The sequence below is a fragment of the Melospiza georgiana genome, chromosome 21 (assembly GCF_028018845.1).
Source record: "Melospiza georgiana isolate bMelGeo1 chromosome 21, bMelGeo1.pri, whole genome shotgun sequence".
In the NCBI taxonomy this organism is placed as follows: domain Eukaryota; kingdom Metazoa; phylum Chordata; class Aves; order Passeriformes; family Passerellidae; genus Melospiza; species Melospiza georgiana.
The window spans coordinates 11439359-11462273 of record NC_080450.1 but is presented as its reverse complement, the minus strand read 5'-3'; the positions used below and the strand labels follow the sequence as shown (position 1 = coordinate 11462273).

At 62.3% G+C, this 22915-nt stretch overlaps 1 protein-coding gene across 1 annotated transcript; it reads left to right on the top strand.

The window, feature by feature from the left end:
* Positions 1-69: 69 nt before the first annotated feature.
* Positions 70-22663, top strand: ARHGAP44 (Rho GTPase activating protein 44). Its single transcript, XM_058038971.1, has 21 exons — positions 70-186; positions 9467-9506; positions 10065-10169; positions 10269-10345; positions 10427-10538; positions 10775-10851; positions 11519-11636; positions 12236-12304; positions 12384-12465; positions 13235-13362; positions 13974-14085; positions 14566-14647; positions 14962-15042; positions 15125-15238; positions 15630-15721; positions 15925-16105; positions 16848-16865; positions 17189-17410; positions 19533-19600; positions 19686-19973; positions 21311-22663. The coding sequence occupies exons 1-21, from the start codon at positions 134-136 to the stop codon at positions 21454-21456; spliced, it is 2265 nt and encodes a 754-aa protein (XP_057894954.1). The 5' UTR covers positions 70-133; the 3' UTR covers positions 21457-22663.
* Positions 22664-22915: the final 252 nt, after the last annotated feature.

The following is a 22915-nucleotide window of genomic DNA, read 5'->3' as shown; positions in this document are numbered from 1 at the left end:
AGGCGCAGGGGCGGCGGGGCCCGCTCGGCCCGGCTCGGCTCGGCTCGGCCCGGCCCGGCTCGGCGCCGGGCGGGGATGCGGGAGGGGCGGCCCGCTGCCCCCGGCCCCGCTGCCCGCCCGCACCGCCGCCACCATGAAGAAGCAATTCAACCGCATGCGCCAGCTCGCCAACCAGACCGTGGGCAGGTGGGGACGGGATGGGGTGGGATGGGATGGGATCCATGGAATGGGATGGGGTGGGATGGGATGGGATCCATGGAATGGGATGGGGTGGGATGGGATGGGATGGGATGGGATCCATGGAATGGGATGGGGTGCGATGGGATGGGATGGGATCCATGGAATGGGATGGGGTGCGATGGGATGGGATCCATGGAATGGGATGGAATGGGATGGGGATGGGATGGGGACGGACCCAGCCCTGCCCACAGCCCCATCCCGCGCCCTGCCTGCTCCCGCCCGCCCCGCCGCACCCGCACCTGCCCGTTCCCAGCTCCCTGCCCGCTCCGTGCCGGCCCCACCGCCCCGATCCCATGTATCCTGCCTGCCCCAGTGCCCTGATTCTGCCCCCTCCCCGCGTCCTGCCTGCTCCACTAACCTGATTCTGCCCCCTCGCTGCCTGCCCCACTCTTCCTACTCCCTGTCTGCTCTCTGGCAGCCTCACTGCCCTCATCCCACACTCATCCCACTCCCTGCCTGCCCCTCCTCCCTTCCTGCCCCAGTGCCCTGATGCTGTACCTGTGCCACTGCCGCACTGCCTGCCCCACTGCTCCTGCTCCGTGCCTGGGTCCTGCTTGCCCCACTGGCCCCAATCCCACTCCCTACCTGCTCCCTGCCTGCCCCACAGCCCTCCTGCTCTCTGTGTGCCCCTTGCCCTGCTCCCTGTCCGACACCCTCTGTCCTCACTGTGCCCCACTCCCTGCCCTGGCCCTGCTCCCTGCCCCTCTGCCTGTCCCTCTGTCTGTTCTCTGCCTGCCCCACTGCCCCCGTACCCACCCCTTACATCCCTCTTGCCCATTCCCTGCCAGTTAACCCCTGCCTGCCCGCCTACACCTGCCCTGCCCCACTCCTTGTCCCCTTTACCCACTGCTCCCTGCCTGTCCCCCTGTCCTGCCATCCCATCTGTCCCAGGGCTGTGGGGACACAGCTCCGATGCTGTGGGGTGCCCCACTGCCCTGCCCCCCCAGCACCCCAGGATGGCCCTGCTGGCCGAGGGGCTGGGAGCACTCTGGGGCTCTGGAGCCGGAGCCGTGCCCACGGGAATGCCCACGGGAATGCCGTGTGTGCCATGCATGGCCAGGCCTGGGTTTGGCAGTGGCTGTTGTGTAATTCCTGGAGATTTTGTACCGGAGGGCGGGGGGGCGGGAAGAGGATTTATTTATTTCCCTTCCCGTGGCGGCACTGGGGCACTGGCACAGATGGAGCGGTGGCTCCGTAGCCCCGCGGCATCGCCAGGGCTCCGGCTGGCACTGCCCGTGCCCCCATGTGCCCCACGGCATCGCCAGGGCTCCGGCTGGCACCGCCCGTGCCCCCGTGTGCCCCGCGGCATCGCCAGGGCTCCGGCTGGCACCGCTCATACCCCTGTGTGCCCCGCGGCATCGCCAGGGCTCTGGCTGGCACCGCCCATGCCCCCGTGTGCCCCCGACACCGGCGGCGCTGCCCCGCGGCCCTGAGCAGCCACGGCCCGGCTGGCAGCGGCTGCGGGAGCGCCGGGAGGAGTGGGAATGTGGGCAGGTACAGCAGTGCCGGGCAGGGAGCACGGGGCAGGTGCGGGAGTGCCAGGCAGGTGCAGCAGTGCAGGCAGGTACAGCAGTGCCAGGCAGGTCCAGCAGTGCAGGCAGGTACAGCAGTGCAGGCAGGTACGGGAGTGCAGGCAGGTGCAGCAGTGCAGGCAGGTGCAGCAGTGCAGGCAGGTACGGGAGTGCAGGCAGGTGCAGCAGTGCAGGCAGGTACAGCAGTGCAGGCAGGTGCAGCAGTGCAGGCAGGTACAGCAGTGCAGGCAGGCGCAGGAGTGCAGGCAGGGAGCACGGGGCAGGTACAGCAGTGTAGGTACAGCAGTACAGGCAGGTACAGCAGTGTAGGTACAGCAGTGCAGGCAGGTACAGCAGTGCAGGCAGGTACGGGAGTGCAGGCAGGTATGGGAGTGCAGGCAGGTACAGCAGTGCAGGCAGGTGCGGGAGTGCAGGCAGATACAGTAGTGTAGGTACAGCAGTGCAGGCAGGTACAGCAGTGCAGGCAGGTACAGCAGTGCAGGCAGGTGTGGGAGTGCAGGCAGATACAGTAGTGTAGGTACAGCAGTGCAGGCAGGTGCAGCAGTGCAGGCAGGTACAGCAGTGCAGGCAGGTACAGCAGTGCTGGGCAGGGAGCACGGGGCAGGTGCAGCAGTGCAGGCAGGTATGGGAGTGCAGGCAGGTGCAGCAGTGCCAGGCAGGTACAGCAGTGCAGGCAGGTACGAGAGTGCAGGCAGGTGCAGCAGTGCAGGCAGGTACGAGAGTGCAGGCAGGTGCAGCAGTGCAGGCAGGTACAGCAGTGCAGGTACAGCAGTGCAGGCAGGTGCAGCAGTGCAGGCAGGTACAGCAGTGCCGGACAGTTCCAGGGTCTGAAGGGAGTGCGGGCATGGGAGTGGTGTGGGAGTGCTGTGCAGGGGCAGTGTGGGAATGTACAGTGGGAATGTGGAGCGGGAATGTGGCACTGGGAATGTGGAACAAGGAGCGTGGCACAGGGAATGTGGCACAGGGAATGTGGCACTGGGATTGTGGCACTGGGAGCGTGGCACTGGGAACATGGCACAGGGAACATGGCACAGGGAACATGGCACTGGGAATGTGGCACAGGGAATGTGGCACTGGGAATGTGGCACTGGGAGTGTGGCACAGGGAGCGTGGCACTGGGAATGTGGCACAAGGAGCGTGGCACTGGGAAGGTGGCACAGGGAGTGTGGCACAGGGAATGTGTCACTGGGAGTGTGGCACAGGGAATGTGGCACAGGGAATGTGGCACTGGGAGTATGGCACAGGGAATGTGGCACAGGGAACGTGGCACTGGGAATGTGGCGCAGGGAACGTGGCACTGGGAGTGTGGCACAGGGAATGTGGCGCTGGGAGTGTGGCACAGGGAATGTGTCACTGGGAATGTGGCGCTGGGAGTGTGGCACAGGGAATGTGTCACTGGGAGTGTGGCACTGGGAATGTGGCACAGGGAATGTGGCACTGGGAGTGTGGCACAGGGAGTGTGGCACAGGGAACGTGGCACTGGGAACGTGGCACAGGGAACGTGGCGCTGGGATCGTGCTGTGGGACCGTGGTGCGGGAGCGCCGGGAGCCCGGCAGTGCCTCCGGTGGCGAGCGCCAGGGGGAGGCTGTTCCAGGACTCGCTGCTCCGTGTCCCGGCTCCACTTGGATGCTGGGAGCCAGCACGGAGCCCCTGTTCCCACTGGGGAGAGCTGCAGCTCCACAGGAGCTGGAGGAGGAGACTGGAACCTCTGCTGGGCCCTGAGCATGGCGTTTATTTTACTGTATTTTGGTTTGTATTTATTTATTTAATTTACTTTGGGTTTGGGTGGATTTTTTTGTCATTTCACTTGACAGAAAGAACTGGGGATGCTCAGCCCAGCCCAGACCTGGTACCCAACCTTGGGAAGAATTCCTGTGCCAGTCTGTGAGGGGCAGGGATATTTATCTCCGTGAGGTGGAAGAAGGAGGAGAAGCCAAAGAGTGACTGTAGATCATTCTGAGGATGTTTCCTGCAAAGTGCTTTTACCTCTATTTGTGTTTGTCCGTCCCATCGGGACAGTGGCACCAGGATGTCACCTCAGTCACTCCGGCAGCCCTGGGAATTTCCCAGGATGGGCTCCGTGGGGATTTTTTCCCATGGGGATTAAATCGAGCATGTGCAGGATGGCACTTCGGGCTCCCCAGCGGCACCGAGGGGATGCCGCTCACCGGGAATGGGTTTTTCCTCCTCGACTTTTCTGAGCATCTCACGCTGGGTCCGCCATCCCGGGGGCAGTGGTGGCCTTTGGGGCTGGATGTCACCTCGCTGGCTCACAGGGAGATGCTTCTCCAAGCCCCAGGACGGCCGCTCCTCCAGACAAAGCCTTTAAACACCGCGGGTTTATTCCTGGTGCTGCAGGAATGCCCGGCAAGAAGGAAGGACATTTCCTGCTTGCACGGAATAAGGGCAGATGGAATAAAAGCACCGCCTGGGATTTTCCCAGCGGGGTTTGCAGGAGGGAACAGCACCCTGTAAATAGCCGGGCTCCCCATCTGCACCTCGGGGTGCCCATGACTGCTGCCAGCAGAACCCCCGGGGCTTTCGGCTCCGGAGCCGGCGGATCTCGGCAGCCCCGGGGATATTTTTATCCTCCTCGCAAAGAGACAGCGCTGGCAGCCTGGAATATTCATGGAGCGAGCGGGCTGAGGGTTCTGTCCCTGCTCCAGCTGCCTCAGGGCTCTGCGCCCTGCAGGGGCTCCTCCAGGGCTGCTAAATCGGGATGGAAGCGAGCTGGGGATGCGGCCCCAGGGAGGGAAGCGCCGGGAGCAGAGGGCCCCGAGCATCCCGTGCCAAAGTGATGCCAGCACCGAGCTGGCCGCGGGAAGGCAGCGGGAAATGAGGACAGGAGGCTTTTCTGCCTTGCAGACTCTGTCTCCCATTTTGCTTTGCTTCCCTCGCTTTGCCCAGCTGTGGGCAGGATGGAGGGAAGCAGCTGCAGCCCTCCCTGCCTGCTCCTGCTGCTGCTGCAGCCTGGCAGAGCCAGCCCTGGCCCCGGGTGGGCAACGCTCCCCGGGCTGTGCCCCCGGGCTTTGATCACCGGGCTGTGTACCCAGGCTGTGTCCCCCGGCTGTGATCACCGGCTGTGCCCTCCAAGCTGTGATCACCGGGCTGTGCCCCCAGGCTGTGCCCCTCGGGCTCTGTCCCCCAGGCTGTGTCCCCAAGCTGTGCCCCCCGGGCTGTGAATCACCGGGCTGTGATCACGGCGCTGTGTCCCCGGGCTGTGATCACTGGGCTGTGTCCCCTGGCTGTGCCCCCGGGCTGTGATCACTGGGCTGTGTCCCCTGGCTGTGTCCCCAGGCTGTGATCACTGGACTGTGTCCCCGGGCTGTGCCCCCCAGCTGTGTCCCTGGGCTGTGCCCCCGGGCTGTGATCACCAGGCTCTGTCCCCCAGGCTGTGCCCCCTGGCTGTGCCCCCCGGGCTGTGAATCACCGGGCTGTGATCACCAGGCTGTGCCCCCGGGCTGTGTCCCCGGGCTGTGCCCCCGGGCTGTGATCACGGGGCTGTGATCCCCCCACTGTGTCCCCAGGCTGTCGCACCATGTCACCCGCACCCGAGAAGCGCCAGCCGGGTCGCGTCCCTGCGTGGCGCTGGATGTTGCAGTCAGAGTCGTTTCCCGGGGGAGCTGAGCAGCGATTTGAGGATATCAATATTTGATGTTTTGCTTCTTGCCTGCTGAAAAGACGCTGGGAAAAACCGGCGGCTCGGCGGGGCTCGGCGGGTGCCGGGTTGAGCCATGATCTGTGTCCCCAGGGAGGCAGTGGCCACGAGAGCTCAGGGGGCGGCAGAAGATGGGGACAGCACGGCCTTGGGGCAGATCCAGCGTGGATGCGGAGCCCGGCACTTCCAGGGCTGGTGCTGACACCGAGGGAGGGCTCCCTCCTCCCTCTGGCAAACGCAGAGGATGCCCAGTGCTTTCCCCAGGGGCTGGGGATGAACCTCACTGCCCAGCCTCCCCTCTGGGTTCTGGGGACTCCAGCGCCTGGAATGTTCTCGCAGGAGGGCATGGAGCCGGGCCTGTCCTCATGTCTGGGATGTGGGACAGGAGGGGATGGAGCTGGGGATGGAGCCGGGCCTGTCCCTGTGTCCATGTGGGACAGGAGGGGATGGAGCTGGGGATGGAGCCGGGCCTGTCCATGTGTCCATATGGGACAGGAGGGGATGGAACCGGGCCTGTCCCTGTGTCCATGTGGGACAGGAGGGGATGGAGCCGGGGATGGAGCCAGGCCTGTCCCTGTGTCCATGTGGGCTGTGGGACAGGAGGGGATGGAGCCGGGGATGGAGCCAGGCCTGTCCCTGTGTCCATGTGGGCTGTGGGACAGGAGGGGATGGAGCCGGGCCTGTCCTCATGTCTGGGATGTGGGACAGGAGGAGATGGAGCTGGGGATGGAGCTGGGCCTGTCCCGGTGTCCATGTGGGACAGGAGGGGATGGAGCCGGGCCTGTCCCTGTGACCATGTGGGACAAGAGGGGATGGAGCCAGGTCTGTCCCCCTGTCCATGTGGGACAGGAGGGGACAGGAGGGGATGGAGCCGGGCCTGTCCCTGTGTCCGTGTCCGTGTGGGACAGGAGGGGATGGAGCCAGATCTGTCCCTGTGTCCGTGTGGGACAGGAGGGGATGGAGCTGAGGATGGAGCCGGGCCTGTCCGTGTGTCCGTGTGGGACAGGAGGGGATGGAGCCAGATCTGTCCCTGTGTCCGTGTGGGACAGGAGGGGATGGAGCCAGGTCTGTCCCTGTGTCCGTGTGGGACAGGAGGGGATGGAGCCAGGCCTGTCCCTGTGTCCATGTGGGACAGGAGGGGATGGAGCCAGGCCTGTCCCTGTGTTCGGGCAGGATATGTGACACACCCAGCCCCGGGAATCAGCACGGCACTGCCTCGGCTGGGTGTTTGTGCCTCCTCTCCACTGGTGGAGCTATTTTTAGGCTAAAGCAAAGAGAAATCAGGGAATGAGCACTGGTAATTAAATAGTGATTAAATATTTCTGAGCAGGCTGCAGCGAGGGCCAAAGGGGTGTTTGGGCAGGAGATGGAGGTGAGGGGCTTTGTGGGGCACCATGGACATGCTCTGACAATGGGGATGGTTCATCCCTGCCCCTGCTGCAGATTCATCCCTGCTCCTGCTGTCCCCACACCGGGGGTAATGCTTTATCTTTCAGGGATTAATTGCCATGAAATCCTTGGAGTTCTGCAGGCTCAGGGTCAAGTCCAAGGCCGGCAGCTCCCTGTTGTGGGTGGCTGAGGCACCAGAGTGGGACGGTGGCAGGGGACAGTGCTGGGTGGTCCAGCCAGGAGAGTTGGCTGGCACCAGGAGATGCTCCAGGGAAGCAGCGGCTCTGCTGCACCTCCCCAGGCCAAGGCTTTGGAAACTCATGTATTTATTTGGGAATCAACAGAATTTGCTTGATTGGGGTTGATTTCTGCTGGCAGCAGTGAACTTGTGCAGCAGCAAAGCCCAAGCATGCCATGGCTGTGTCGCCTCTCGTTGGCTTTGGCTCCCCATGGTCACTGTCCCTTTTCCCAGCTACCTGCAGGGACAGGGCCCGGGGTTGTGCTGGGGAAAATGGCTCGGGTGGAGGGGGAGGAGCAGGATTTTATTTGCCAAAAGGAAAGAGGAAAAGTTGGGAGTTGGGGATGCTGGCTGTGTCCCCAAGGGGTGCTCCTTCAGGATGATTGTAACTCATATGGAACGAAGTTTTAGGGAATTAGGGACCAGACAGGGAAACTGGGGGGGTCCCTGCCCTCTCTCTTGGGAGGCAGAGGGACCATCACCCATCCTTGAATGGGATTGATTGGAGCCCCTTTACTTATCCCAATCCATAAAACGCTGCAGCCTGGCTGTTCCCCCTCTTCCAAGCCCAGTTCCTCCCTGGCAGGGAGCAGGGCTGTCTGTGCAGGGCTGGCACGGGGGATGCTCTCCACAGGGGTTTCTCACACTGAGAATGTCCTTTAAAACACATCAAGGCCATGTTTTGTTATTCTCTTTGAAATGTTGTTTTCTGCTGCCCAAACACACCTCAGGGCATAGCCTGGGCTGGGATGTGGCTGCTGGGAGAGAGAGCTGCCCGTGGGACCTGGGATGTGCAAATCCCACCCACCTCCTGCCTGGGAGAGGAGAAAACAGGAAAAAATCCCTTCTTCTGCTCAAGTGAGGAAGTGATTCCTGGGGAGTGAGCAGCAGGGACGTGCCAGTGGTGCCTCACTCCCTGCCACCTCCCACTCCTTCAGGAGGCTAAAAATATCCCAAGCTGGGACAGACGTGTGGCTGTGCCCGTGGATATTTGCTGCTTTTTTCCCTGTTTGTGCTAATTCTGTGTCACTTCCAATCCTGTCTAAATGAAAGTGAAGGTGATTCCCAGAGGAGGAGGAGAAGCTGCTCAGCTCTTGCTCCCAGGTGGGCAGTGCTCCTTAGAGAGGATCTAATCTGTTCATTTCAACAACTAATCTTTAAAATTAACATAAACAGGATTCAATTTAATTTAATTTATTTTTAAACCACCTTAAATCAGGTGCTGGGACATCTTTCATGGCCAAGGCAGATTTAATGCAGTTGATTTGGGCAGCCCTGGCACAGGTGCCCAGAGCAGCTGGGGCTGCCCCTGGATCCCTGCAGTGCCCAAGGCCAGGCTGGACACTGGGGCTGGAGCAGCCTGGGACAGTGGGAGGTGTCCCTGGGACAGTGGGACAAGTCCTTGCCATGGCAAGGGTGGCACTGGATGGACTTTAAGGTCCCTTCCAACCCAGACCACTCTATGATTCTGTGATTTGCACTTTTTGCAAGGCTTTGGCTGAGATGGACTTGTGTGTGAGCCTCTCCCATGTTGTGCTCACTGTCTGACCCTTTCTCTGTGTTTGCTCCTTATTTCCACTGCTCCAACATTTCCCTCCCTGTCTCCAAGCTGAGAATCCAGCTCGGAGGGCAGGAAGGGCCCAGGCTCAGGAAATGAAGGTGCTGTTTGCAGGATGGCAGCACCAAACTCTCTCTATCCCCTGAGGAACCTTTAGGGACCGATTGGCTGAGTGACAGCTCTGCCCCAGCTCAAACTGACAGAGATCATTTTTCCAAGTGAAAGGATGCACTGAAGTTGTTAAAAACCCTGGGAAACAGAACAAATGATCCGGATGTGATGGTTTAACTGAGCCTGAGCAGCTGTGGTGCAGGGTCCCGGGCTCTGGTTGCTGCGGGTCTGGGGGCCGAGGACGGCGGGTTTGTGTCTCCTGCATCCCGGCGCTGCTCCCTCGGGAAGGCAGCGGCTCTGGAGCGGTAAATCCGTCTGCAGTGAGCAGCAAAGGGTCTGGCGGGGCCCGGGCAGCAGCTGCCACCTCCATCCCATGGCTGCCCCCGTGCAAGGAGGCTCAGCCATGCGGGGAGCCCGGGGAGCCGCAGCCACAGCGCCTCTCTGGGAGCACTGCCCGCTTCCTTCTGGGAATCTGCATCCCTGCTTTCCTGGCAATAGCGGGAAAACAAGGCAGAGATGGGCAGCAGGCCCTGGAGTGGTGTGGTGCCTGGCAGTGACCGTGGAGATGCTCCATCGTTTCCTTCCTTAGGGGATGAGGCATGGCTGGTGGGAGCAGAGAGCCTTGAATCCCCCCTGCATCCCAGAGGAAAAGCACATCCCGGGCTCCGTGGTGTGCAGGGGCTGCTGCTGTGTGTCCCACACCCTTCACCAATGACTCCTGTCCTCTTTTGTCCTGCAGAGCCGAGAAGACCGAGGTGTTGAGCGAGGATCTGCTGCAGGTGAGGCTCCCTCTGAGCCATCCCTCGGTGCCCATGGGAGCCTGGGCACCTCTCGGGGGGCTGCACTCATCAGCAGCTCCCTGGTGGTGCCACAGCATCCCAGCCACTCCAGGGGTGGGATCTCAGGTGATGGGATTCTGGGGTGATGAGATCCTGGGGTTATGGGTTCCCTGGTAATGGGTGATGGGATACTCCAGTGATGGGATCCTGGGTGATGGAATCCCTGGGTGATGGGATCCCTGGTGATGGGATCCCCAGTGATGGGATCCCTGGGTGATGGAATCCCCGGGTGATGGGATCCTGGATGATGGAATCCCCAGTGATGGGATCCCCGGTGATGGGATCCCCAGTGATGGGATCCCCGGTGATGGGATCCCTGGGTGATGGAATCCCCGGGTGATGGGATCCCCAGTGATGGGATCCCCGGTGATGGGATCCCCAGTGATGGGATCCCCAGTGATGGGATCCCTGGGTGATGGGATCCCCGGTGATGGGATCCCTGGGTGATGGGATCCCCGGTGATGAGATCCCCAGTGATGGGCTCTGTCACTCCCACAGGTGGAGAAGCGGCTGGAGCTGGTGAAGCAGGTGTCCCACAGCACCCACAAGAAGCTGACGGCCTGTCTGCAGGGCCAGCAGGGCCTGGACGCCGACAAGCGCTCGGTTAGGGCAGCAGGATCCAGGGATCTGGGGACGTGGGGAACTGGGGGGATCCAGGAATCTGGGGTATCCAGGGGGAACACAGCCCGTCTCTCTCTGCAGAAGAAGCTGCCGCTGACGACGCTGGCGCAGTGTCTGATGGAGGGATCGGCCGTGCTGGGGGATGACTCCCTGCTGGGGTAAGGGGGGCTGGGGCTGCAATGGGTCTGCACTGCCCTGGGATGTGCTGGGAGTGTCCCCAGCCATGCCTGTCCCTGCAGGAAGATGCTGCGGCTGTGCGGGGAGGCTGAGGACAAGCTGGCACAGGAGCTGATCCACTTTGAGCTGCAGGTGGAGCGGGACGTCATCGAGCCGCTCTTCGTGCTGGCTGAGGTGAGCTGTGGGTTCTGGAGTGCCCTTCGTGCTGACTGAGGTGAGCCTGGGGTGCCTTTTGTGCTGGCTGAGGTGAGCCTGGGGATCCTGGGGTGCCCTTTGTGCTGGCTGAGGTGAGCCTGGGGTGCCCGCCCTGTCCCTGAGGATGTGACATTAGGGAGGTGCATCCTCACCCACCCAGCCCTGGACACCTCTCCAGGGCTGTCACCTCCTCCTGTTCCCTTGTGCTGCCACAGGTGGAAATCCCAAATATCCAAAAGCAGAGGAAGCACTTGGCCAAGCTCGTGCTGGACATGGACTCCTCCAGGACGAGGTAAGAAGTGCCTTCAAGGGTTTTATGAGAAATAAACCTTGCCAAGGCATGGGTGGCTCCAGGAGAGCAGCTCTCGAGCCCTGGCATCGCAGCTCCCCTGGGACAGGGAGCCCTGGCTGTGCCTCTGGGGGCTTGAGCCCAGCTCTGCAAGGAGCCACCATTTCTGCTCCTGTCTGCAGAACCCATGGATTCCTTTTCCTTGCCTGTTCTCTGCAGCAGAAGTGTATTTTTTTTTCTGGCAGAAAGGGTTATTTTGTATTTTTTACCTTGTCTTGGTGAGTTCTGATGCAGAGCCGGGTGCTCCTGTCCCTGCAGTGACACCGAGAGGAGTAGGGATGACTCAGGATTGTCCCATGGCACCCCTGAGTCGTCCAAACACTCACTCCAGAGTGTCCTGGGAGAGATCTGAGAGCTGTCCACAGTCCCCAGCATCATGCCTAGGCTCTCCCATGCCTTTCTCCTCTCTTGCCGCCTGGATGTGTCTCCTTGTCCTGCTGAAGGGAATTCCCTCCCTGCTGTGTGCAGTGCTGTGGGGCTGGGGTTGGGAGTGGGGCTCAGTCCCAGCTGGACTGGGATTGTCTCCGTGCTGCTCAGCCCTGGGGACCGTGATGACCCTGCAGGGCCCTGGGACACGGTCAGGCCCCGACTGTCGCTGTCCCTCCCACAGGTGGCAGCAGTCGGTGAAGTCCTCGGGTCTGGCCAGCAACCTGCAGCCCTCGGGGGCCAAAGCCGACGCTCTCAGGGAGGAGATGGAGGAGGCGGCCAACAGAGTGGAGATCTGCAGGGTAGGGGGTGCCCCTGGCCGAGGGGTCTGCGGGCTCCCAGACCCTGGGGAAAGCTGCAGCCTCTCCTCCCAGCCCACTCTGCACCTTCCTTCCCCTGCCTGTGCTGCCTCTCTTCTGGGCCCCAAACACACCTCAGAGGCTGGGGGTGATGCTCCCCAGCCAGGCAGGACATCCCCACTGCTCCATGCCCATCCTCCACATCCCGGAGCTGGAGGGGCTCCCATTCCCTGGCAGAGCTCAGCACTGGGTTCATCCAACCTTGGCAGAGACATTTCTCCACCTTCTCTGTGCTGGGTCATTGATTTCTGCCATTTTCAAGCACTCAGAGGGACTTTCCCCCCTTCCCTGGCATAACAGGGAGTCCAATCTCCCCTCTTTGTGCACTTTGTGGGGAGCTGGGCCCTGCTCAGGCTGCAGTGGGGGAGCTGAGCTCCCCTGAGCTCCCCTGAGCTCCCCTGCCACACCAGCCTTAACCCTGTGCCACCCTGGCTCCCACTGGACCGAGCTGCTCCCTGCTGGTGGCTGGGGAAGGGCCCTGCTGGTGGCACCAGGGCTGCAGGGCAGGGACAGTGACAGTGACATAACCTCTGCCCCCGCAGGACCAGCTCTCCGCTGACATGTACAATTTTGTGGCCAAAGAAGTCGACTATGCAAACTATTTTCAAACTGTAAGTGCCAAGCCCCGGGCTGTCCCTGTCCCTGTTCCTGTCCCAGCAGTACAGTGACCCTGGTGCTGTGTCCCCACAGCTGATCGAGGTGCAGGCCGAGTACCACCGCAAATCCCTGGCGCTCCTGCAGAACTTCCTGCCACAGATCAAAGCCCAGCAGGGTGAGTGCCCACAGGTCTGTCCCTGCCTGTGGCACCGAGGGGCTGTGACTGTACAGGGACAGCTGAGCACCCTCCCTTTGCTTGTCCTGCCTGCATCCCACCTGCCCCAGAGCTGGGAGGGGATCCCATCCCATCCCATCCCATCCCCTTCCCTTCCCTTCCCTTCCCCATCCCCATCCCATCCCCTTCCCCATCCCATCCCATCCCATCCCATCCCATCCCATCCCATCCCATCCCATCCCATCCCATCCCATCCCATCCCATCCCATCTCATCCCATCCCATCCCATCCCATCCCATCCCATCCCCTCCCATCCCCATCCCATCCCATCCCCATCCCATCCCCTTCCCCATCCCCATCCCCATCCCCATCCCCATCCCCATCCCCATCCCCATCCCCATCCCCATCCCCATCCCCTTCCCTATCCCATCACATCCCATCCCATCCCATCCCCTTCCCTTCCCATCCCATCCCCTTCCCCATCCCATCCCATCCCATCCCATCCCATCCCCATCCCATCCCATCCCATCCCCATCCCATCCCCATCCCATCCCCTTCCCCATCCCCATCCCCATCCCCATCCCCATCCCCATCCCCTTCCCTATCCCATCCCATCCCATCCCATCCCATGGATTCCATCCCATCCCATCCCATCCCATTATCCCATTATCCCATTATCCCATCCCAGCCCACCCCAAGGGCCTTTTGGGGAGGGGCTGCTGGATCTGGCACCACCCTCCCTCTCCTCTGCCCCCTCTGCCCGTCACAGAGGCGTGGGTGGAGAAGCCCTCCTTTGGGAAGCCCCTGGAGGAGCACCTGGCTGTCAGCGGGAGGGAGATCGCCTTCCCCGTGGAGGCCTGTGTCACCATGCTGCTGGAATGTGGCATGCAGGAGGAGGTGGGCACTGCTGGGATGGGCATGCAGGAGGAGGTGGGTTCCTGTGGGATGGGGATGCAGGAGGAGACGGGTCCCTGATGGAATTGGGGGGTGCAGGAGGAGGTGGGTCCCTGTGGGATGGGGATGCAGGAGGAGGTGGGCGCTGCTGGGATGGGCATGCAGGAGGAGGTGGGTGCTGCTGGGTTTGGGAGATGCAGGAGGAGGTGGGTCCCTGTGGGATGGGGAGGCAGGAGGAGGTGGGCACTGCTGGGATGGAGATGCAGGAGGAGGTGGGCACTGCTGGGATGGAGATGCAGGAGGAGGTGGGCACTGCTGGGATGGGCATGCAGGAGGAGGTGGGCACTGCTGGGATGGGGAGGCAGGAGGAGGTGGGTGCTGCTGGGATGGGCATGCAGGAGGAGGTGGGCACTGCTGGGATGGGCATGCAGGAGGAGGTGGGCACTGCTGGGATGGGCATGCAGGAGGAGGTGGGTGCTGCTGGGATGGTGATGCAGGAGGAGACGGGTCCCTGATGGAATTGGGGGGTGCAGGAGGAGGTGGGTCCCATGCCCAACCCTTGCTGGGCACGATGGATGGGGTCCCAGGTGTCCCCAACTCTCTCCTCTGGCCAGGGTCTCTTCCGAGTGGCTCCCTCGGCCTCCAAGCTGAAGAAGCTCAAGGCTGCCCTGGACTGCTGCGTGGTGGACGTGCAGGAGTACTCAGCTGACCCCCACGCCATCGCAGGTGGGGCTCCTCGGGGTGGGGGGACCCCTCCAGGCACCCCCCCAAGGGCACCCAGTGGGGGATCGGTGGCACCAAGTCCAGCTGGAGACCAGGAACCAGTGGTGCCGTCCAGGGGTTGACGCTGGCTCTGATTTTGTTCAATTAATCTTGTCATTAATTAATGGCCTGTCTAATGGGCCAGGGTGTCCGCTCAGCGAGCAGGCAGGTGACACAAACTAGGACAGTGGCTGCCCCAGAGAGGTGCTGCCATGCAGAGGGAAGGTGCTCAGAGGGGCTGCAGGGTGCCAAGGTGGGCACTGGGTTGGGGGTGCCACAGGCTGCTCCAAGATGGGGACACCAGTGGGTGCTCAGGGGGTGCTCAGGGGGTGGTGGAGGGAAGGCTGGGGGGACATGGGTCCAAATGCCCAGGAGGAAAACCACTTGGTGCCCAACAGCCAGTGCCACCTGCAGTGCCAATGCTGTGTCCCCTGTGTGCCACAGGAGCCCTCAAGTCCTACCTGCGGGAGCTGCCCGAGCCCCTGATGACCTTCGAGCTGTACGAGGAGTGGATCCAGGCCTCCAAGTGAGTCTGGGCTGTCCCCCCATTCCTCAGTGGCATGGGCAGGGACCGTCTGAGTCCCCAGGGATGCTCTGGGCTTTTCCTGGCACAGTTCACAGCATTTGGGATCTTTCCTCTGGGCTCTGAGAGCCATGAAGTGCTGAGAGGAAATCCAAAGGGATTCTTTCCCCTTGGGACAGGTTTTGGGACTTTATTTACTTCCATAATGTTGGTGGCAGCCTGAGGGTCTCACAGGGTCGCCAGGGGTGGGGCTGGCAGGGTCCTCAGCCCCAGGGCAGGGTGGGGATGGGGAATAACACCCTCTCCCCTCCCTGCAGCATCCCAGAGCAGGAGAAACGGCTGCAGGCTCTCTGGAACGCCTGCGAGAAGCTGCCCAAAGCCAACTACAACAACATCAGGTGAGCCTGGGCCAGAAGGACACGCGGAGGGGACACAGGGGGTGAGGCCCATGCACTGATCCCTTTGGGATCTGCTCTCCAGGTACGTGATTAAATTCCTGGCCAAGCTGACCGAGTACCAGGATATCAACAAAATGACCCCGAGCAACGTGGCCATCGTGCTGGGACCCAACCTGCTGTGGCCACAGGCCGAGGGGTGAGTGCTGGGGGAGGGATGGGGGCAAGTCCTGCTGAGAATCCTGCTGGGAAAACTGCTGGGAATCCCACTGGGAGCCCTTCTGGGAGCCCTGCTGGGAATCCTGCTGGGAATCCTGCTGGGAAAACTGCTGGGAATCCTGCTGAGAATCCTGATGGGAAAACTGCTGGGAATCCTGCTGGGAGCCCTGCTGAGAACCCTGCTGGGAATCCTGCTGGGAATCCTGCTGGGAATCCTGCTGGGAATCCTGCTGGGAAAACTGCTGGGGAAGGGGTGAGGGGCAGATCCCGCTGGGAATCCTACTGGGAAAACTGCTGGGGATCCTGCTGGGAACACTGCTGGGAACACTGCTGGCCTGGGGAAGTTGCTGAGCTGCTGCCCCACACCCCAGGAACATGACGGAGATGATGACGACGCTGTCGCTGCAGATCGTGGGCATCATCGAGCCGCTCATCCAGCACGCAGACTGGTTCTTCCCGGGAGGTAGGGCGTGCCTGGGCACAGCTGGCCCTCCTGGCACTCCAGGGGAGAGGCTCAGAGCCCCCAGGTTTGGTTTGCCAGCCCCCTCTGCTGCTGGAGCTCAGGCAGGGCTCTGGCACAGCACCGAGCCCATCCCTGCAGTGGCAGCACCCCCAGTCCCTCCCCTCCCTAAGCATGCCCCTCCCATCATCCTCTGTGCCCCCCAGAGATCGAGTTCAACGTGACGGGCAACTACGGCAGCCCCCTGCACGTGAACCACAACGCCAACTACAGCTCCATGCCCTCGCCCGACATGGAGCACGGCGAGCGCCGGCAGCACGAGACAGCGCGGCGCCCGCTCAGCGTGGCCACGGACAACATGATGCTGGAGTTCTGCAAGAAGGACGGGTAGGACAGACAGCAGGACACTGGGGTTCTGTAAGGATGGGTAGGACAGACAGCAGGACGCTGGGGCTCTGCAGGAAGGACGGGTAGGACAGACAGCAGGACACTGGGGTTCTGCCGGGAGGACGGGTAGGACAGACAGCAGGACACTGGGGTTGTGCAAGAAGGATGGGTAGGGGCACTGGGGACAGGATGGGGCAGCTCTGACACCACCCCAGGGGCAGCAGGGGAGGATGCTCAGCATCACTTTGGGGTGGGTGGCACTGAGCTGGTGGAGGTTGGGTGGTCCCAGGGTGCAGGAAGCCCCTGATTTCCATGCCAGGCTCTTGGGGGGGCTCAGGTGAACCCAGGGCTCCATGCCTGCCTCCAGCCCACTGCAGATGGGAGTGGGGTGGCACATGGGGTGACACTGGGGCTGTTCCATGGCAGAGACAGGTGTCCTGCTGTCCTCAAGGCCTGCAGCATTTGCTGCCCATTCCCAGCCTGTGCATGTCCCCCCTCCATCACACCTCACAGGAACCTCAAAGAGTTGAGTGGGCTCCAGAAAACACCCCAGGACTCTGCCCATCCCAAAATGTCTCCATTTCCAGGGGGTACCCCCAGCTGTCCCACCACTGGCACAGCCTGGTCCCTGCTCAGCCCCCCTCTCTCACAGCCCCTTTGCCCGGCAGTGACCTCAGTCCCTGTGCACTCTGCAGTTTTAGAGGGTTTTCACAATAATAATCGTTTGTTTCTGCCCATGCAGCCTTAGGAAAATCCAAAGGTACCATATCCTCTGCAGGCTGCTGGCAGGGTGCTGGCAGGGAGCTGGGAGGGTGCTGGGAGGGTGCTGGGAGGGTGCTGGATGAGTGCTGGGAGGGTGCTGGGAGGGTGCTGGTGGGTGCTGATTCTCAGGGAAGGGAGAGGTCGCTGGGGGTGACACAAACCCATCCCACTCTGCCCTCCCCTGCCCCATTGCCCTGTAGTTTCATTCCCAGCAGTTTCCCGGTGGAAGAAGTGTTTTTAGGGACCCCAAAGGAGTGGCGGGGGTGTGCTGACCGTGCCCTCCCGCCAGGCAGGTGCTGACCCCCGTGTCTGTGTCCCCAGCATGGGCGTCAGGGTGATGGACACGTCGTGGGTGGCTCGCCGCGGCACCTCCGCGGGGCGCAAGGCGAGCTCGGCACCCCCGGCCGCGCAGCCCCCGGCGCCGCCCGCCGAGCTGCCCCCCACGCCCCACTCGCCCATTCCCGAGCAGCCCCCGGAGATTTCAGCAGTGCCCTCTCCACCTCCCACCAGCTTCGGCTTCCCCCCGGCAGCCGAGCGGACAAGGTAAGGACACCTGAGGACAGCGGCAGCTCCTCCTGTCCCCGAGCCGGGCACCGTCCCCACGAGTGAGGCCAGCAGGAAACAGCAAGCAACAACCTCAGCAGGGGAGGGTGCTCTGCATCCCCGGAGAGCAGCAGAGACCCAGGGCAGCAGGACAGCAGGACAGCACAGCATGCCCAGTGAGGAACAGAGTCCCGAGGCAGCAGGACGGGATGCTCAGTATCCCCACAGCCACCAGCACAACTCCACCCTGCCACTCCCATGAGAACCGTGCTGCCTTCAGGGATATTCCTGAGGGCCCCTTGCCCGGGTGTCACTGGGCTCTAGTGGATTTCGGGCTGGAGTTGCTGCAGGAAGGTGCAGAGAAAGCCCTTGGGAAACCCAGAGCCCTCTGAGACCTTCGTGTGCCCAGGGTCTGAGCCCGAGTTCAATCTGCACAGCCCACATGGGAGAAAGCTCCTAAATCGCACTTTTCTGCCCCAAAAGTGAAGCAGAGCTGGGCCGGGGTGCTCACACCTGGGGAGGGGCAGCCCCGGGAGGGTCGTGCCGTGGGACGAGCGGGGGGACTCGGCACCACGAGGGCTCCCGCGCCGCTGCCCGCGCCCACCAAGGTTTCTGCTCTTTGACGAATTTCCCCTCGCTTTGGTGTCACTTCTGCCAGTTTTTATGGTGCTTCTGTACCTTTGCAGCAGGGCTGACCCAGCGGCCGCCTGGCGCAGCGGCGGCCCCGGGGACCCCCGGCTTGGGGACTCCCCGAGCCCCCGGGCTCGCTGTCCCCCCTGGGCGCCGCCGCTGGGGCCGGGCTGTGGCCGCAGCCCCCCCGCGCCCGCCCCGCTCTGCTCCCTGCGCTGTCCCCCGCTGTCCCCCTGGCCCTGTGCCCCCCTGTCCCCCTGGCCCTGTCCCACCCCGGCCCCGCGGCTCTGCCCGCACCCCGCGCCCCCCCCTGCCCCGGGGCAGCCGCCCGCCCGCCCCCGCCGCCGGAGCCGGCCCCCCGAGGTAACCGTGGGGCCCTGGGGGGGCTGCGGGGGCTGGGGGTGTCGCCGCCGCCCGGGGGGACCCTGGGTCTGGTGGGGAGGGGACACAAGCGCCGGGGGCTGAGGAACCCGGGGGGCGGGAGGGGGACAGCGGGTGCGGAGTGCTGGGTGCGGGAAGGAGCTCATGGCTCTCCCTCTTCTTCTTCTTCTTCTTCTTGTTCTTCCACTGTTTGTTTTCAATTTTCTGTTTTATTCGTATGGCTCATCTTTTGCGTTTTCCTTTCATTGATTTTTGTTTTATTTTTATTTTTTAATAATATTTTCATGATTTTTGAGTTTTCTTTACTTTGTTAATTTTCCTGCTTAACTTTATAATTTAATTCTCTTGTATTTTCTGGTTTTAATTTTATTTCCAATGTTTAATCTTTGTTTTCCATTGTTTTAATTCTACTTTTCATTTATTTTTATTTTATTTAATTTTTCAACTTTACTTTTACTTTTTATTCTTTGCCTTTATCTGCTTGAAACCTTTCCTTTCCTTTCCTTTCCTTTCCTTTCCTTTCCTTTCCTTTCCTTTCCTTTCCTTTCCTTTCCTTTCCTTTCCTTTCCTTTCCTTTCCTTTCCTTTCCTTTCCTTTCCTTTCCTTTCCTTTCCTTTCCTTTCCTTTCCTTTCCTTTCCTTTCCTTTCCTTTCCTTTCCTTTCCTTTCCTTTCCTTTCCTTTCCTTTCCTTTCCTTTCCTTTCCTTTCCTTTCCTTCCCTTCCCTTCCCTTCCCTTCCCTTCCCTTCCCTTCCCTTCCCTTCCCTTCCCTTCCCTTCCCTTCCCTTCCCTTCCCTTCCCTTCCCTTCCCTTCCCTTCCCTTCCCCTTCCCCTTCCCCTTCCCCTTCCCCTTCCCCTTCCCCTTCCCTTTCCTTTCCTTTCCTTTCCTTCTTCCTTTTTTGAGGTTTTTTCCCCCCTTTTTCTTCCTTTTCCTTCCATTTCTTTCCCCCCCCCCCCCTTTTCTTTCCCTTTCCCTCTTTCCTTTTTCCCATTTCGCGAGTTTTTTTTTTTTTTCTCTGTTTTTTCCCCCGTTTTCTGTCCATCTGTCTTTTGGCCGTTCTTTCCCGTTCTGTCTCTCCCCCGTGCCCGTTCCGTGCCCCGTGCCCGCCCCAGCACTTTCAGGCCCCCGGAGCTGTCCCCGGGGCCGCCCCCCGAGCAGAGCCCGCACTCGCTGCGCAAAGGTAGGACCGGAGCGGGCCGGGGGGAGCGGGGGTGCCCGCGGCGGCGCGGCCCTGACCCGCCGCTGTCGCCGTGTCTGTCCCGCAGGGGCCAAGAAGCTGGCGCCCATCCCGTCCCCGGCCAGCCTGTCCCCGACGCCCCCCAGCACCCCGTCCCCGTACGGCCCCCCCGGAGCCCCCCCGGGCGCGGGGCCGCCCCCGCTGCTGCCGTCCCCCGCCGCCGCCGCCGCCCCCCGCGCCCGGGCCGCCCCCAAGGCGCGGCCGCGCCCCGCGCTGCCCCCCCCGCCGCAGCCGCCCCCGGCCGCCCCCGCGCCCCCCCAGCCCCCGGAGCCGCCCCGCACGGACAGCGCGGCGCCCGGGGACGGCGCCGTCACAGGTAACCCCGGGGGAGGGTCCCGGGAGGGGGGCGGAGACCCCCGGCACGGGGACGGTGGCCCTGAGGAGGCAGCGGTGTGCCCTGGAAGGTGCGCGTGTCCCCTGGGAGGTGGCGCCCTCCCCGCAGAGGTGGAACTGGAGAGGTGGAACTGGAAAGGCAGAAATGTGCCCGGGAAGGTGGCGGGGTTCCCCAGGAAGGTGACAATGTCCCTGGAAAGGCAGAACTGTCCCCAAGACGGTGGTGATGAGCCCAGGGAGGTGCCAAGGGATCGGGAAGCTGGCAGTGTCCCCTGGGAGGTGGCAGCGTCACCAGGAATGTGGCATCCCCGGAGCTGTGCTGCTGTCCCTACTGCTCTCCCTGGGCCCTGGTGGTGCCGTGTCCCCCCGGGGTCCCTGCGCTGCTGCGGGGGACAGCCAGGGGCGTGCTTGGGAAGTGCAGGTGGCATTGGGGACTACAGAGGACACAGAGGCCGGGGAAGTGTCCCAGTGTCCCTTCTGTGGGGTCTGGCAGGACTCAGGGCTCTGTCCCCGCGTGCCTGCCCTGCCTGTGAGGGGTGGGCAGGCACGAGTGGCGGAGAGGGAGCGGTCACTCTGTCCCCAGGGGCTGCCACCTGCCTTTGGGTGGCACTGGCACCGGTGTGGCTCTGCCAACGCATTGCTGTGGGCCTGGCAGGGCACCCTGGCATGGATGCAGCCCTGACATCACACCTGGCATCACCCCTGGCATCACCCCTGGCTCAGGTGCAGCTCCCCTGTGCCATTGTGGGACAAGATCCCTGAGCCACATCCCTGAGAAATATCCCTGAAAAATGTCCCTGGGCAATGTCCCTAAGAAATGTCCCTTGTATAATGTCCCTGGGCAATGTCCCTGAGCAACATCTCTGAGAAATGTCCCTGAGCAAAGTCCTTGAGCTGGGCAGGGGTGGCAGAGGTGCTTCTTCTGTCTGAGGGGGTTGCTCTGCTCTCAGCAAGGGACACGGTGACACTGCCTGCTGTGGCTATGGTCACCCTGTCACTTCACACGTGCAGCCTCACCCTGCGGGTCACCTGGGAGAGGGGACAGAGGTGTCACCTGCGCTCGGTGCGACATGGGCAGTGTGTGGGGACAGCTGGTGTCACCTGCCCTCAGTGGGACAGGGCTTCAGGAGACACGGGCAGTGTGTGGGGACAGCGGTGTCACCTGCGCTTCACGGGACACGGGCAGTGTGTGGGGACAGCGGTGTCACTGCCCTGACTCGGGTGGGATCCACAGAGCAGAGGGCGGTGGTGCCACCCCCGGTGGTGACAGTGACACGGTGCCAGCCCGGTGGGTGTCCCCATCTCTGTGCCCTCCCGCAGGTCTGCTCCGTTTTGAGGTCCCCTCCCTCCACGTGTCCCCGGACGCCGCCCTGTGCCGGGACCCGCCCGAGGCAGCTCAGAGACTCTCGGGGCCGAGCGTGACCCCGCGGCAGGAGGAGGAGGAATCGGAGAGCACAGCCCTATGACAGTGTCCCCGTCCCCGAGCTCATCCGTGCGGCACCCAGGGCCAGCCCCGGCCACCGGCACCCAGGGCCACGGGGCCATTTTGGGTGGCAAAGCGCCCGGTTTGGGGGCGGCCGCCGTTCTTTATTTCATTTTTGTTCGCCTTATCCAGACTTTGCCTTGGAACCGGGTGCCTGCCCCCCTGCCCCGCAGCACCCACGACCCTGGGGCGGTGCCACCACGTCCCCCATGCCCCGAGGCGGGTGCCACTGGGTGCTGGCCAGGTGACAAGGAGCTCGCCGGCGCTTTGCAGTGGCATCTCCTTTCTTCGGCTTCTTCCCCCCCTGCTTGTTTGGGAGCAGGATGGGACCTGACCAGCAATAACCTGGGGATGCAGGATGTGCCCCGCCGGCTCTCGGAGTGCTGGCGGGGGAGGCGCATGTCCCTCGGCACCCGCTGTCCCCGGGGCTTGGTGGCTTTGGTCGTGCATGCACAGACAAATTAACCTTTATCCTTTCCAGAGAGAGAAGAGCTGTATATATATATCGGCAGAGATATATATATATTCTATATTTGTATAGAGAGAGAGAAACTATAGAGAGATTTGTTTTATGTGGAGCCATTCCCGCCCGGCCGGGGCGAGAGGGAGGATGGAAATGGCAGCGCTTCGCCCCCGCCCCGCTCGCGCCGTGCCCCCCGCCCCAGGTGGGCACCGGGGGGCACCAGCACCCCAAAGCAATCAATAAATCCAATAAATCCGTGTGCCACTCGCTGAGAACCGCCCTGCGGCGCTGGCCCTTCCTTCCTGCCCCCGCCTTGGGGGAGGACTGGGAGGTGGAGAGCGTTTGGGGGATAAAATGGTGGTTTGGTGTTTTATAGGGAACTTTACGGGTCTGGTGCCATGGGATGGGGCAGGGTCCCCCTCCCCCAGAAACAGCCACCCCACATGGCAGGGTCCAGCCGGAGTGACCCCTGATCCCGGGCTGATCCCCACTGCAGGACCAGGACCAGCCCTAAGGGACTCAGAGCCCTTTTCCCCTGGGATGGACACTGGGTTTGTTTCACGTGTCTTTAATAGAAACCGCCGGCGGTGGGGCAGAGCCCCGTACAAAAGCTGGCTGCAGGAATCGGGGATTGCATAGACCGAGGTGTGGGGGACCCCCCACCCTCAAATAGTCGCCTTTTAGAAAACAAAAAGCGTCTCTCAATAAAACTCTCCTGGTACAATAAATACTCTGGTGCTGCAGAGCTGGGGACCATGCACCCGCCTGCCCTGTTTGGGATGGCCCGGAGCTGGGAGACCCCTGGGTTCAGAGCCGCCACTTGGGGATGAACCCAGGTCTGAAACCCCCAGCTAGGGATGGTCCTGGTTTGGAATGCTTCTGGATCGGGACCCGGGGTGCCCTGGGTCAGGCAGGAGCCCCCATGTCAGGATTCCATTTGGGAACCTCTGGGTCAGGGTACCCTGGTTTGGTTTTCCCC

Bases quoted from the DNA above. Each gene is read 5' to 3' on its own strand.
- ARHGAP44 (XM_058038971.1), top strand. From the start codon at position 134: ATGAAGAAGCAATTCAACCGCATGCGCCAGCTCGCCAACCAGACCGTG. The intron at 10,346-10,426 runs GTAAGGGGGGCT...CTGTCCCTGCAG, and splicing joins GGGGATGACTCCCTGCTGGG to GAAGATGCTGCGGCTGTGCG. The intron at 14,648-14,961 runs GTGAGTCTGGGC...CCCTCCCTGCAG, and splicing joins GAGTGGATCCAGGCCTCCAA to CATCCCAGAGCAGGAGAAAC.